Here is a 15,789-nt window from a genome sequence, read left to right as displayed (position 1 = left end):
CTAAACAAGTGAGTCACACTTTAAAAAGAAGGTACATTTAAAAGAAATTTCCATTGAAAGAAAGCATTAGTGACTTTAAAGTACAACTCTACTCTGAAAAGTGATTAAAAATGATACCATGAGGTTTCATAATTGTCTCCCAGTAATTTCTGTATCGATTGACCTCGGTTTACAAGTCAAAACGAGCTCTTTCCCTAACTGCCAGGCCTGCAAACTCAAACTGATCTAAAAGACAAATTGGGTTCTTTCCTTCTCGTACAGCACCAGTAATGAAGGCCCTGTGAAATATGGAACCTTGTAAGTTTCTGCACAGAGATTCTTCGGGTGAAATTAAGCTCTCCTTGACAGCTGTGCATTCCCACTGCATTCAATGTATTTGAACTGACAAATATTGGTGAATAACTGATCCCAACTGTGTTGGCTCTACTGAAGCAGTAAATGCTTTCCTTTTCTCAACACACGGGAGATCTGCGTCAGGAGGTGCCAGAACTCAACCACAAGAGCGGAACGTAGCACATTTGTCGTCACAGATGTCAACATGACACAACCGGTTTTGCTTCATGGGTTTTAATTTTGAACACACGGCCACACAAGTGATTCTGAAACTGGTTTGTTTCCTGCATGACTGCGCACACACACATCTCCCTTAGACAAAAAACTAAAAAATGTTTATTCAAATGGTAATTTAGTAGCCGGAAGACAAGAGATCATTAAACAAAGTTTGTATTTTATGTTTGCTTTTAAAAGTCTTCAAAGCTCTAAAAATACGTTGTCGTCCCCCAAACTCTCTCCACCAGTTTTTTTTGTTTCAAATGGATCGGGAAATTGAATAAATGTTGTTTATTTTATACATGACCATCAACTATATCATCAAAGCACTGGGATTAGATAACAGCTGCTACAGAGCCAGAAGAGGGAGCACAAAACAGTTTTTATGTAGGTGCTACATCACCAGCAGTGTATTTTGGAGGAGATAACCCTGGAGGAAACAACCAACTCCTCCTAGCTCTGACAGGAAAAGCACCACTCTAACTCAGAGTATTCTGCAGACAGCCCTGGTAGTACAGAAACAAATTGCAAGCCCCTTTCAATTGCTTCACAATCAGCTTTGTAATTTTACTCATTCTAAAAATAACAGGTTGTAACCCTACCGTCTTCATCAGGCAGCTCCTCTGGGCTCAGTTCCACCAGTTCAAAACTGTGTTTGATGCACCACTCTTGAGCTTTTTGTCGATTCACACCTAAGGTTATGAAACGTAAGTTGCTTTCTAAAGGTCTTATTTTTTAAACTCTGCAATACCATCGGTGCAGACGTTTTTTATACCCCCCCCCCTCAAAAAAAGCAAAACAAACCACCTGTCCCCTTGCCTTGATTGTATGGCAGCAAAGGAAGTACAGAAATAGTCGGGTTCTGTCCATTACTAACATCACAAAGATTCTAAAGGCCTTCCAGTTAAACTGCACTATATCTTAAATCACTCTGTTTCCCTCTTTACAAATCATGTCGAAGTTCTTGGTTTTTGCAATCAGAGCCGAGACTGACATGTAAACGAACAGCCATCACAGGGATTACTTCTACTAAGGGCTTGATCCTGAGCTAAATTAATTTGCTTTTGCACAATGCATGCCAACAGAGAAAGCAAGCTCTTACTTATAGCCAATAAGAGCACATGGATTTACACAAGAAAATGACCCCAAAAGGCTGACTCTTCTTTCTTCACACTGCCGTCAGTACCCATGATCCTACTGATAGGCCCCAACTCTGACTCACGTGGACCACCTGTACAGGCAAGTGTATTTCAGCCCATTCAGTAACGTGACCTCCCAGTTAATAATGTCAATGGTGTTGATAGGTACCAAATGTGGGGGTACACCCTGAAAAGTCACATCTGTCCACGAGGAACTGGGCAGCCCAAGCATGTCATTCAGACAAATAAGCAGCCATCAGATGGTACACTGATGTCATTACCAACCTGGGTTGGATTTAAATTGCAATTAAAGTAAAAGGCTCCATCCAATTATCAGCCATGTGAGTAACTCAGCTCCTCCCTATCAAATCTAAAGCTCTTATCCATATAAGATATAAGTGTAGTAAGTTTGCCAAGAAAACAGCATGCAAGATCACTTTTTCCAGCCAAACTTTGATATCCTTTAGCATCTTACCATTTTCAGATGCTCTGTCACACACCAAGATCATAACCTCTGGTAACCATTCTTCTGCCAAGGGAAGCCATGTAGAGACGCTGTCAAGACCAGATTTCTGGAGGAAAAAACAAGGTTCTTGTATGAATACCTCAGAGCACTTTGCAACTTTAAAATGAATCTTTAAAACCCTGTTAATGTAACGCTTAAAGCTGCATGGTTAAAAGACACAGTCACAAAATGAGTGGGTTACGGTTCCAACAGCAATGCCAGCTCATCTGTGTTGTACAGTTGGTATCTCTTAGGTTAGGATATGTTCACAATACTAATATATTGAACTATGCATTTTTAACCAGAGAAAACAGGAGTAGCAAACATCCTGTGTCCCCCATGGCTGAGTTCATCTCACTCGTTTGGATTTTAAATATCAAACTATGCAAATGAACTGAGCATTCCTAACTTAGATTACATAGGATTTTTTTAATTTGTTACATAATAATTTAACATTTAAGCAGTTTCAATGAGGCTTAAAGTTCATGCATCACTGAAGCTAATGAATTATCTTTGCTGCTGCAGACTGTTTTATCTGGAGACAGTCTTGCAGTGAAAGGTATCCCTCAAATGGGAGGGAGCTTGAAATAGATTTGTGCCCTTTCTTGTTCATGGTGTGAAAGGTTCTCCACCCCAAACGGACATTTTCTCCTGGTTTTTTTGTTTTGCCTTAAAAATATTAGGAATCTCAAGGCCTTTGCTGATTTTACGGGAAGACTCTTTGGATGACTCCAACCATGTTGGGACTCTCTTATTTTAATTAAAGGGATGAGGGTGAATCCTTAAAAATATCTGCCCTGATCCCTGGCTGGGTTACAGCAGCTTTGTACAACTAGCATCAAACAGCTCTAAAATCCGCATAACTAGTCTGAGGAGAATGGCCCCAAGGTAGCAGGAATATCTGATGCGTACAGGTGGAGTACCAGCTCTTGTTACCTCTTTTCCTGGGACTGGTGTAAGGGAAGATGGTGGGGCAAGGAACTGTGGCTTCCCTAATTGCCATAATGGTTCCTAAGGACCATTGTTAATAGCATAATTTAAGGCTGCTCTAGCTTGCATTACAGGACCAGCCTAGAGAGCAACCAACCCAGGATCTGGGGAACATAAAGATGACTTAATTATAGCAACAGTCCCAACTATAGTGCATGAGAAGATAATATACAGGAACAAAAAACATTCTTACTATTGTGCTGTCAAAGTAAACCACGAACGCCTGGACAGATTCAGCAATTTCTGCTGTCACAAGATATGTGTTTGGTACCACACACAGGTGAATATCAGCAGAATAATATTTATTGTCTATGGTCCAGGGGTAAAATCTCACGCCTCCGCTTGTAGCCACATCTGCAGCAGGGTCTTCTGTTCCAATGATACCTATACAAAAATCAGAGAAATGAATGATGAGATGGTAAAGCCAATACCAAGATACAGTTCATCTAGAAAAGTCTTAGACAGAAGGCTAAATTTAGCTGGACTGTAATACTCAGAATAGATATTAAAAAACTACCAATACTTGTATTGACCCCAAAAGCTTATTTCCCAACTTGTTACTATATCCTAGACTAATGCTAGCCATGGAGATAAATGCTGGAGCAAGCAAGAGTTACAGAAAAGTTTTAAGAAGTTATTTTAATTAATACTGTTTTTTCTAGTATTAAGTATGCTCTGCGGGATTGTATCTAACAATGCACGCCATGGAGCACATTCAGGCTGTTTTGTGGAAGGAATAAGAAGGTGGCTTAAATACTGAAGGTGCAGGCCTGGCTTCTATCATGGGTGCTTATCCAAATTCCAGCTGGGACAAAAAAGGAGAATTCTTGTCACTTTTGCCTACCTACTTGCAGATTTACTTCAGTGTTTAAGTCTGTTCCTCCAAGTTCAGATACTTGCAAGAGGCTGTACCAGTAACCTCTACTCAGTTCACAACCATCTTTTAAACAATATACAAGCTATAAGGGCATGGAATGAAATACATGTAGCCAATGTCATTCCTAGCCAAGTCATTAAAAATGGTCGTTGACTATGACTGAAAACGCACAACAAGACAACGGAGGAAATTATCAGCTGTCAAAAGTTTAGTTGTTTGCAGTGTGGTAGCCATGTTGGTCCCAGGATGTGAGAGACAGAAGGTAGGTGAGGTAATCTCTTTTACTGGACCAAATTCTGTCAGCGGAAGGGACAAGCTTTCAAGCCGTACAGAGTTCTTTCTCGGGTCTGGGAAGGTAACCAAAGTGTCTGTGTTATATACAAGCTGGGACAGATTATAAAAGATTCCTATATGGAGTTCTATGGGAGCCGCAATTAAAGTCCCAACCAACACTCTGAAAACTTACTATAGGCCCACGTACTAGACTATATAGGAGTAACCTTTAAGTTAGCATGGCCTCTAGGGCCTAGGCTATCACATAGTCTGACAGCCATCTGGCGGAGTTAAATTATAATTAGTAGTAAAGAACTACAACTACATAGCACTGAAAGAGTCAGCATAATTGGGATCAAATTGGGCAAAATCATAAAGTTTTTGAAAAAAGGTATAGAACTGTATCCATTAATGTGAGTCTATCAGAGAACTAGAGTTCTGGGGGGACCAGAAGGCTCAGGGGTCTGGAAATGGAATATGCAGTGTGTCAGTTCTCAGGGTCAGATTTTAAAGGGATTTAGGTGCCTAAAGATAGAGATAGATGCTTAGTAGGATTTTCAAAAGTACCTATGGGCCTAACTCCCAGTGCTTTCCAAAGTCCAAGTCTCTTCCCCAAGAAGTTTGATTGAATTCCATTTACAATATATGAGAAAACAGTTTAAATACAGGTAAGTGAGGAAGTCTCATTGGCAAGGACAGCATAGTGAAAATGGGGACTACGGTGGGATTTGAAGGAAGATGGGAAGGACTGGAACACACAGTTGGTGGCGGGAGCAGCTGTTCAAACATCAGTGGATGCCACATAACAGAGATGTGCATAACACTTCTGTTTACAACACTGAAGCAGAGGAGCTTGGTAGGAAGAAAGCAGTGAAGGAATTAGAGGGTAAGATTTGACCTTGGTAACAGATGACTAATCTAGAAAAGAATTTCCTAATCTAGTTTCATAAACCTTGTTTTTCACAAACTGACTCCTCCACACCGATATTATAAAACTTTAACCTACTTTTCTTATTAATAAATTGTATAGGACAGAACCTCCGAGACAAATTTCAGCTTATTTTAGCAGCATTTATCATTTTTGGTGCCATTACTTTTCTATTGTCAGAGTGAACTAATGGCTTTTAATATAATCAAGGTCCATTCTGTTTGATAAGAATGTTCACTTAACAACCAGAAAACAGAAGAAATAAAGTAAAGGATTTAAGATAATTCAAGGCCAAACAAATCTTGACTCTGGATTCCCTAGTATTATGTGACCAACTGTTAGTCTGCAAATCCATGGTCCTATAAGTATACTCCAGGGGCCACTACAACATCTAACCAAAATAATCTGGATTAATATGTAATTTAAAAAAAAACTTTTTAGCTCACTTCTAAAAACAAACAGTTTAAAATCCTAGATCATGAAGATGTTTAGATTTAGTGTATACTGTTTATCAGTAACTTTCAACAGCATCTGAGAAAGTTCTTCCTACAGTTATCTGCCAAAAACCGTGTGCAGGATCCAATATTTACCCTGCACCATTTTATGGCCTTATAGACACCTAAGAAAAGAACTCTCTGTGTTTGGTGGCTGGGTGATGCCATCAGTTGCTATGATGCAAACACCCAAGTCTCTAGTCTAGACAGGCTAGTGGAAGAGGACTGCTTTTCAGTTTGTTTTTAACACACTGAGTATTTTCAGTTCTAAACCTCCTCAAGTAATTTGGATTACACACACAACCTTCAGAAATCCCTTTAGCAGATTGTCCTTAGCATTCAGTAACAGAGAAACTCTTAAAGGGTGACATCTCCTTCCAAAATCCACAGAGCTGGTCACTGAGTCATACATCAGTTTTATTTAGAAAAAAGATTGTTTTAAAAGTGTCCCTTGCATGCCAAAACTAACTTGTTTCTAGTGTAAAGTGGGGGGTTGTAATATTGATTTACTACAGCCAGATTTAAGTACAATGGCAAACAACCACCATTTACATTAGTTTGACACTCAGGATATTAACGAGTCCTGTATATAATAATGCCAATTACTACTGCACAAGCAGTTTACTAGCAAATTGCTAATACTACAATTTCATATTCTGCTGCAAAGTCAAGGGAGTTAAGATATTGTTTGAAAAATCCAGGGACTCTTTTGGCAAGTAACAATCAAACAAGCAATGAAGCATTTCTAAATACATGAATACCAGTCCTTTTTCTACAGGGCCAGTATACGTAGCACACTGTTTCAAATGCAGGTAAAATATAGTTCGTTAGTCTGGCCTAGAAGTAGCTATACTGTGGTGTTTTTTTTTTTTTTTTTTTTTTTAATTCCCACATATAGCATGTTTTGGCGTCTTAGTAATCTGTCTTATGAAAGTTATCTCAGAACTGAGTTTTTAGAATTGCTTGCCAATGCTAGTGAAAGTTAGTTATTTAAGTTATGTTAAAGCCGTTCCCTACCACCACCTTGAAATCATACAAAACTTTTCAATCATTTAGTAAAAAATTCCTTATATTTTCATGTTTCCCTTTTGCTATTGAAGATATTTTTGTCTGAGAGTTCTTATCTCTGCCCTGCTTCTCCCTCCACTTGATCCTTTAATAAAGCTATAACTGTTTGACAATCTGTTGCCACTAAAATTACTGTAAAGTCACAAAATCAACATTATAACTTCACTGAATGACCAGCAGGAAGAAAATAGAATGAGGAAAGAAAGTCTTTGTTGGAAAACACTTTTTTTTCTTAAGTTAGCCAACTCAGTAAGAATTATAAACATGCATGCACAAAAAGGAAGTGAATGTGTTTTTAAAAATAGCTCCTCAAACCTCACTGAAAGATCTTTCACATCAGCTCCAGCCTTAAGAAATGTAAAATTATTACAAAATAGCAGAGGCAAAATTGCTAGACAAAGTTTAAGCTTCTAAGAGAATTCAACAATGCAAAAACAAACAAAAAACCCCACAAACGTTAGTTTTCCTTTTAGCCGCTAAGGTTCTGCTATTTTATGCAACTTTCATTCAAACAGAATGACTGCCAGTCGTATTGTGGAATTTCTCCCCAAGAACCATGTGGAATTAAAACTCTTGTACACAAAACAACTCAAATACTGAAGATACCTTAAAGTTTTATAACTTGCCTCGAGCTATATTGCATACTTATGACTTCCCATAAAAATAATTAGAGGTTTGGGATAGTTACTACATTTCTACAGCACAACCGTGAAGTCCCATTTCTATATATTACTCTTCCTGACAAAATTAAGTGCAGCTTGGATACTTTATTTTTGACAGCTTCAATAGGTTTGCCACTAGTTACATTTCTCACTAAAAATCACTACCTATACTAAGATATTTAAGTGTTTTGCCTTCTGTTTCTGCTGTAAAAACAGAGGCTGTATGAAGGTACTGAAATAAACTGTCTAGACAAATTAAGAATTGTCCAGAATGTAACTCCACCTTGGAATTAGTTTCATATATTGTACATACTGTACTACGTTTCCATGAATTTTCTTCCCAAAATAGAAGACAGTTTGTATTTTAATGCAAAAACAGGTTCTCAACTATAATGAAAGCTTTCCACACCCAGTTCTAGAAAATATTTTTTTAGGATAAAAAACATTTCAAATTCTGCTTGCATTTGTCCAAAACAAACATTTCCAGAAAACTGATATCATGGCAAGAGCACGTGTCTCAGTAAACGTACGTCTTTAGAGAATTACTCATTTTCATGTTTGATCTTCCCAACCATCAAGAGGGTCAGTGGTTTAACATCCAAAGAGTCTAGAAAACCAACTGACTGACTCAGTGACCACAAATGCAGGCAGGCCTATTGGACTGACTTCTCTGGCTGTCCTCTTCATGGAACAGAGATGGGTTATTCAGATTACAATAGCACCCACAAGTCCAAATAGTTCAGGGCCCAGTCCTGCCCCAAAGAGACTCTGCTTGCAGAGTGTCACATGCACAAATATAACATCTTTTTAAGAAGGCTTCAACTGTAGGGGAAATGTTAATGTTTAAGCTCCTTTGCTCTGAGAATCACAACAGGAGATACTGGACTGGCCCAAGTAGAGATGCTAAAAGCACTGTAAACAACATGGCATTTTTGACTGGTTCAAGACCAGTCTCTTGCAACCCACCCAAGGACTAAAGTTCTTTAAAGTTGAAAATCTTACATTTCCAAAATGGCATATCAGCTTGGTCCAGAGCAAGACACAAGAAGCTCCCTAATACTTATGGAATCTATTCATAGAAGTGTCTTTCTAACCCCAGGCAGTTAGTGGCTGGCTTATGCCTTAAAGCATGAATTATTTATGTTCCTTAGGTTTTTTAAAATTCTGTTTAGTGTTTTCATTGCCCAAACAAATATCTAGTTCTTCTTTTAATACTGCTAAGATCTTGGACTCTGATAGTCAGGGGCAGCAATATTCCTCGATAAGTTAAATTTGTTGCCTTTCAGATTTCATTGGGTGTTCCTTTGGTCTTGTTACGAGAGAGGATAAATGAAACACAGTAAGATTCTGAGAAGGAAAGGGAAGGCAGACACCACCAAACTTAAGAATGTAGGTGGCGTATCACATTCATGCCATTTGTAAAACATCAAAAGCTCAGCAGACATTCTGTACATGGAAGGCATCTAATGTATGGAATAGACTCTCCAAAGCACTTTAGAAGCTTGAAGTATGACCTCTAAAATGAGCTGAATATGAATATTTAAGAGGAAAGTCACAGGAGATAAGCTACAGAGCTGAAGGTCTGTCCATCTCCCTCCCCGGCCCCCTCAGAATTTACTGCTCTATTACAGCTATGAGAAAACAAATACCTAAAACTTAAGCATCCCTGCTATGTCTAGTATTAACTACCACTGGACTAGTAATGTTTTTTTAAAAACCATTGCAAATCCCCTGTTGCTGCTTTTCTCCCAAAGATTACAGTAAAGCATTCTTGATTTTTTTTCTGAGTGCTTCCCAATTTTAACACTGACTAAAACTTAAAACACATTAAAGAACTGAACTATCAAGTCTCCTCTGGTCTGGTAGGTATGCTACTAGCAGTTCTCATATTCTGGGTCTTGAGAGCCACCTGGTGGAAAGCAACTATAAGAAATACCCCCTGAAAGTTACACAGGAAGTAAGAACTTTTCAGGAATACATTTAAGAATCCCTTTTCTGAAAGAAAGAGACCACCACCAGCACCAGAGATTAGCAGTACACCTGCCTCCCTGGTCCACCAGGGTGTTTAAAGTTTGTGGGAGTGAGTAGACAGCATTTGGAGTGGTAATGTCATGATTTTGCAAGACTGTCTCAGATAACTAAATACATCTAAGGTGCAGGTGCCCATCCTGGGCTTTGACATAATGTAACACACAATACAACAGTCATAATGCAGTAAAGTATGAAGGGCTGCTCATTGCATCTTGAAACAAAACACATCCCTCCAACCCTCAAGCCAGCCCCACTCCTCCGAAAAAGGTTGAGGAAGCGGGGAGAAGAGCTTTGCAACAGGCCTGAAAGTTTAGGTTCTAGAAGACCCCGGGGGAAGTGAGTTCCAAAGTAGCTGCAGTTCAAATCATTTAGGACTTTATTGATGAAAACCCAATACTTGATTTTTGACCCAGAAACCTATTGGAAGCCAGTGCATATCCTAGAGCACTCCAGAGTGCGTTCACAGTAGGAAACTATGCTCAATAAGAGGGCACCACATCCTGCTTTAGTTTCAGCTTCCAAGTGGTCTTGATGCATTGTCCTAAAAAGAGCACATTACAGTAATCCAATCTCAAAGTAACAAAGTGATGGATAATGGTGATAAGGTCCCTGCAGCTGAAAGGAAAGGCTCAGATTTAACAAAAAGAGATGCTCTCTGGTCCTCAAGGAGCAACACAGGATCTACTCGCACATCTCAGTTACATATGTACGTGTATGTGTGTGTGTTACAAATGGCAGTGCCACTCCTTGGTAAGACTGCCACTATAACGTCTTATCTATATAAGCAGGGTGCACTGATTTAACTAAATCAATTTAAAATGCACACCGTTGGTTAAACTGATGCAGACAGCCCAAATTCTGCAAACTCTACCAGTGTCTTCCTCCCACCCACTAGTACTTCCTCTCAGTCTTGTCTTGATTGAGTGGCAGCCATCTAGCCCTCATCCAAATACCAACCTCAGATAGCCAGCCCCTGGGTTGTCTGTTCCACTATTCCAGTTGGGTCATGTGATTTACTTTCATATACACATCAGCAATTTAATTTTTTTAAATACCTGTTACTATTTTACTATCTCCATTCAATCTCTCTTTTCCTGTGAGCCTTTCAAAGTGGTTACTATTTAAAAAAAGTCAAATCTGGTTTATTTGAGTCACTTAGAAGTTCTGACTTCCATAGCTCTCAAACAACAAATTCTTCCAATCCTATTTTGTATCATCAAGTAATCAAGATATCACCACCCTGTCTTATTTTAACTCCTTTAGGATTCTCTCTAACCTCACAACGTTGTACTTTACGAAAACACAGAATTCCCTGCAATTTCCCACAACTTTCTCACAAACAAGCAGCAACAATAGAACTCCCCAGAGATAAGATTTTCTATAATTTTCTCCTGGTGCTTAACTAACATGCAGACTGAATCAGAACTTCCATGGTTTAAATTACAACCTTAAAGTTGACCAGTTGCTTTGATGTGATTGTCTTTACTTAAACATCCGTAATGCCATTCAAGTCACACGTAAAGTTGTAAGCATTTTGAAAGTGAATTATTTAATCTGTTACTTGTCTTGGTCCCCATTAGGTGCTTTAGTATGCATGTAAATGCATGCAATTATCTGCCAGTTCATGACTACTCTTTCGGACCCATAGCTGTGCCAATTATTGAACATTTACAGGTGAATGATGAACCATGACAATTTTCACAGAACCATTAAACAAAAGCTTCTTCCTGAGCAGGTTACCAATCCCTGGAATCATATGATGAAAAAAGATAAATTAACTCCTTGCACTGAACAGTCTCTGTGATTTTTTCTGACTGCCAGGCATGTGATCAAAATCACGTTTTCAGACCATATGAATGCTATTCCTCATCCCCCAAGAAGTCAAAAGCACCACTGCATGCTACAGATTCAATCTGGGCCAAATGCATGGAAATTTCAAAAATGTCATGGAATATTTGAGTGAGGGGAGAAAAGCAGTGGGAAGAGGAGATTTTTCCATCCCTCTAGTTTTTGGTATTGCTAAACAAACCTAAGCTGGAGTTATAAACAGAAGGAAGTCACTTGTTAAGGAGCAAGCCCTGGCTAAAAAGCATGCTCTCAGATACACTGCAGTCTTTGGAAATAGAATGCTGGAGAACTGTGCCCCTTTCATCTCCCCTCCTGAGGGATTTGATTTTAGGATTACCTGAGTTAATCAGCTAAACACAAGTTCATTTTTCTAAGGTACTTCATAGAAGCTCACAATGTCTGATTTCAGGGTTTGTGATTTACTCAGGTTCTCCTCTAAATTTTAGCTATTTCTGGCTATTGGTCGTTTCTTTTACAAAAGTGTATCTTAATCCCCAGGAGAAGGTCAAACTCCGAAGTTTAAACGATTCGGTTTAGGTACAGGCTCTCCCAGAAAGCTACTTTCCCTCATAGGGGATCTGGGTGAAACAGATTGTGATCATTTTTCTCAGGCAGGTCCCAGAGCAATGAGGCAGCGGCTCCTGGGCCTGGAGGGCACTCAGGTGAAAGTTACAGGGTAAAATCCAACCCTTTTCACATCTATAAAATCCTCAAGAGAGTTTGCCCCATGCCACAGCATCTAGTGTCAATAACATGCTTAAGCCACAAAGCTCAAACATTGCCTGGGCTGCTGGGACTGGGGTTACAATGTTTGACGGAAGGACACGTGGAGTCGCTTAACACGTCCTTGTACAGGGGAGAAGATCACGAACCCACAACGCTACCGGGTCCCACCTTGCCTGCAATGACACCCCATAAAGCCTGTCCCACTGTCACCCAGGCAGTTCCACCTGCCAGCCCCGCAGCTCCAGCCGGAGGTCCGACTCGCCGGCCTCTTTCTACCCCCAGCACCGCCAAGACAGCGGCTGGAGCCGGACCTCCGGCAGCTCTGCTGGGAGGATGCCCGAGCCCGGCCGGCTCGCTCGGAGCAACGCTAGGTTCGCGCCCCCGCCCCCGGGGCGGGAGTGACAAGCAATGGGCGTTAATGCGGCGGGGCGCGGACCCGGCGAGGCGAGGCGAGGGGAGGGGGCGCTGCCCGCAGCTCCGGGTGACAGGCAGAGGGGCCCTGGCGGCAGCAGAGCCGCGGGGGAGCCCGAGGGGCCAACCCGGCCCAGCACACGGGGGTGGCGGGGGACCGTTGGGACCGGATCGGGGGGGAGGGGCAGAGCGCTGGCCCCCGGCGCGTTACTCACTTTTAACCAGCTCCTCCCCGGCAAAGGTGGCAGCGCAGCTGGTTATCAGCGCACAGGGACCCGCCACCGCCATCGCTCCCCCGCGGCCGCCCGGTGCTTCCGCTTCCTCCCAAAGCCCCGCCCCTTCCGGCCTGGGGAATGGTACCATCCGGGCAGGGAAGCGGCAGCTTGGCGCAGGGAATGGTTTTCTCCGTGCAGGGGGTGGCCCAGGTCGGAGGGGCGGGGTGTCGCTGGGAGGGGCAGCCCTCCTGGGGGGTGCCCAGAAGGCAGAGAGTTCCCGCCCGCGCCAGCCACATGCAATGTTCCTCCCCTGGCAGCGGGTGGTACAGTCCGGCCAGCGCGTCCCGTTGCTAGGGCACGGTCACGTGCACCCTGATGCCCCCCCGGAGCGGTACGCGGGAGCCGTAGCCCCGGGCGCCGATTAATCGAAGCTGCCATGGCCGATGGAGTCGGGACGGGAGAGGAAGTAGGAGCCATTTTGGTCCGGGTAGGTCACAACTGACCGATTCCCCCCTCCCCTCCCAGAGGTGTCGGGGGGGGGGTTCAGCTGCCCCCCTTCCCATGAGCCTTTGCGCCTTTGCCCCTGGCCAAACTCCCATGAGCCTCTGAGCGGCCAGCTAGTCTCCCCCCCCTCCCTCCCCCCGGTGACTGGGAGGCCAGATGGGTCATGGCTGGGGGCAGCCGAGGCTCTGTGGTTGGGCCGCAGCGCTGGGGGGGGGGGGCGGAGGGGTAGAGGGCGGTTGACACTGGGGCAGGCAGCCAGGCCCCCATGGCGGCTGGGCAGTGGGTACCCCTGGGTGAGGAGCTAGGGATGGTGCCGAGCCGTGTGGGTGGGCACCACAGCACGAGGAAGTCCGAGCCCCCGGTGATGGGAGGGTGGCACCACTGAATGGCAGGCGGATGGTGAGGTGAGGGCAGGGCTTCTCAAACTTCACCGCACCGTGACCCCCTTCGGATAACAAAAATTACTACACAACCCCAGGAGGGGGGACTGACGCCTGAGCCTGCCCAAGACCTGCCGTCGTGGGGATTGGGGGGCCTGTAACCTGAGCCCTGCCACCCAGGGCTGAAGCCCTCAAACGAAGCATAAATTAGAAAGTAACAAGCTGTTGTTTCTATTGGAAAGAAACCAGTCATAGTAAATAAAACTTTCTACAAGCTGTAAGTGGGAACAGTTGCTCTATAATTTAGGTTGTAATATAGTTTAATGCATATCCTTCATGGATCTCAAAGACTTTACAGACTGAGGACTGTGATCTGCTCAAATTGAAGTCAATTGAAAGCTTCCACTGATTGCAGGGGAGGTAGGCTATGCGGATGGGTTGGAAGTGCAAAGAGATTAAGGGGATCACCCCAACTACCCACTGAGTTGGCAGACAGGAGGGAATGTACTCACAAATGATGTGTTTATGGAAAGAAATACTGGCACAGTGGCTGATGATTTGCTGGTAAACTGGAGGTAAGGATCTGTGATATGAAACCAATCTGGACAAAGGAGTCAAGAGGGGGATTCTGGTATCCCAGGGGATTCAAATTATAATTACTTCACAAAGCCACTTGTACTCTAAACTCTGTGGCACAGGAATATGAGTAAAAAATGTAACCTAGAATTTCAAATGGTCTCTGATGGGATGTGGTTGCCTGTAGCATCAGGTTTAGGAACATTATCTGATCTGGCACTGACTTAGAACTCAAAGTCCTAACTCAGTAGGGGGATGGTACCCTGCCCATGTAGAGGGAATGAGTTCATTTAATAGGTCTTTTCCATTTCTGAGTACTTGGATCCAGTACAGTTCCTCAAGAGTTATTTTTCCCTTTGTGGTGCTTCTAATAATGTATATTATTATAAGGATCGAAAATAAAATGCACTTATCCATGGTGGTTGCACTAGCTAGCATTCAGCTGCTAGGTGAAATTCAAGGGGATGGTTAACCAGGTTTCAGAGGAGGGGATGTGGGCGGGATGGAATGATGGGGGTCTTTGGCCCAGTGAGGAAAATTGTTGCCCTTCAGACACGTAAAATATAAGGGGATATTTTTTCTTTTTCTCCTTCAAGATTAAGATTCTATTTCTGTGAGGTAGGCAGGGTGAAAGGAATGCACCTTGAGTCATGAATGTCACAGCAAGTTGGCTGGGGTACTTGCACACACAGGAGGGAAGGTGGATGGTCTGGGGAAACTTTTAGTTATATAAATGTGTGTTATAATGTGTAGGAATATATATAAATCATATGTGTATGTATAACAATGTATGTATCATTGACATTTGTTTTATGTTATCTGTGTAATTATTGTTTGTCTTGTCTATTTAGATTTATAAGTTCGGGCAAAGACTGTCTCTTCCTAAATGTTAGGAAAGTTCTTAGCATAATGGGGCCTTTTAGTGTTACCACAGTAAAAATAATCATCATCAGTGACAAAGACCTATGTGTTCTTGACGTAAGCTACTTCAATGACTGCCTCTGCCTTTCAGACCTTTTGCAGCACCTGCACACCTCCAGAACTGTGCCAAGAGTAATGCTTGAATGGAATGGGGTCAGGGCCCCACTTGGTAGCAGGTCCTCACTTCTGAATCTCTCTCTCTCAGGTGGCATTGTAAGATGTTGTCCAGGTTTTTGCACTAGCTGTCAGCTTCAGAAGTCCTTGGCAAGATTTCTCTGTGTCTACTGTAAAATTGCAGGGCTGTAGGGGCTTACAAGGGTATTTGCATCCTCTATTTAGGAAATGTTTTTGCTTTGAATTGAAACCGTGTGAAGTACATCATATGTTTTGGTGGTATGTGCGCATTATTCGTATAACAACATAATTTTGTAGGTTCAAGAAGACCTTCACCAGCTTAAGGACAAACTGACAAGCATCAACCTTGAACAAAATGGAGAGGGTGTGGATGTTCATGTTCTTGAAACAGCCATTGAAAGAACTGAAATTGGGCTTAGAGTAAGTAGATCCACAGTTCAAACAGAACAGGAAGAACTTGCCAGTAGTGAAGTGTTTGTCAGTAATTCAGTGTAAATACAAGGGTCTAAATAGTTGCCTCTGTCTGTATTCTATTTCTGAATAGCAAGCAACAAGAT

General features: G+C 42.3%; 2 protein-coding genes across 3 annotated transcripts in view; one reads left to right on the top strand and one right to left on the bottom strand.

Annotated features, from left to right (window-relative positions):
- Nucleotides 1–12,821, bottom strand: part of AAGAB (alpha and gamma adaptin binding protein) — a 31,165-nt gene extending 18,344 nt beyond the window's left edge. The window contains exons 1-4 of one of the 2 annotated variants that reach the window (XM_054042698.1): nucleotides 12,717–12,821; nucleotides 3,377–3,567; nucleotides 2,164–2,260; nucleotides 1,152–1,241 (exon numbers count right to left, since the gene is read on the bottom strand). In XM_054042698.1, coding sequence (XP_053898673.1) covers nucleotides 1,152–1,241; nucleotides 2,164–2,260; nucleotides 3,377–3,567; nucleotides 12,717–12,789 — 451 coding nt within the window. In that variant the 5' untranslated portion in view covers nucleotides 12,790–12,821. The remainder of the gene's footprint in view (nucleotides 1–1,151; nucleotides 1,242–2,163; nucleotides 2,261–3,376; nucleotides 3,568–12,716) is intronic. The other variant, XM_054042699.1, reaches the window with a different exon arrangement.
- A 116-nt stretch (nucleotides 12,822–12,937) lies between these two features.
- IQCH (IQ motif containing H) overlaps nucleotides 12,938–15,789 on the top strand; it is a 117,173-nt gene continuing 114,321 nt past the window's right edge. Inside the window, exons 1-2 of the mRNA XM_054042697.1 lie at nucleotides 12,938–13,203; nucleotides 15,530–15,652. Of these exons, the coding sequence (XP_053898672.1) occupies nucleotides 13,153–13,203; nucleotides 15,530–15,652 (174 nt within the window). The 5' untranslated portion in view covers nucleotides 12,938–13,152. The remainder of the gene's footprint in view (nucleotides 13,204–15,529; nucleotides 15,653–15,789) is intronic.

Source organism: Malaclemys terrapin, chromosome 10, assembly GCF_027887155.1.
Source record: "Malaclemys terrapin pileata isolate rMalTer1 chromosome 10, rMalTer1.hap1, whole genome shotgun sequence".
NCBI classification, from domain to species: Eukaryota; Metazoa; Chordata; order Testudines; family Emydidae; genus Malaclemys; species Malaclemys terrapin.
This window is presented reverse-complemented; position numbering and strand designations above follow the sequence as displayed.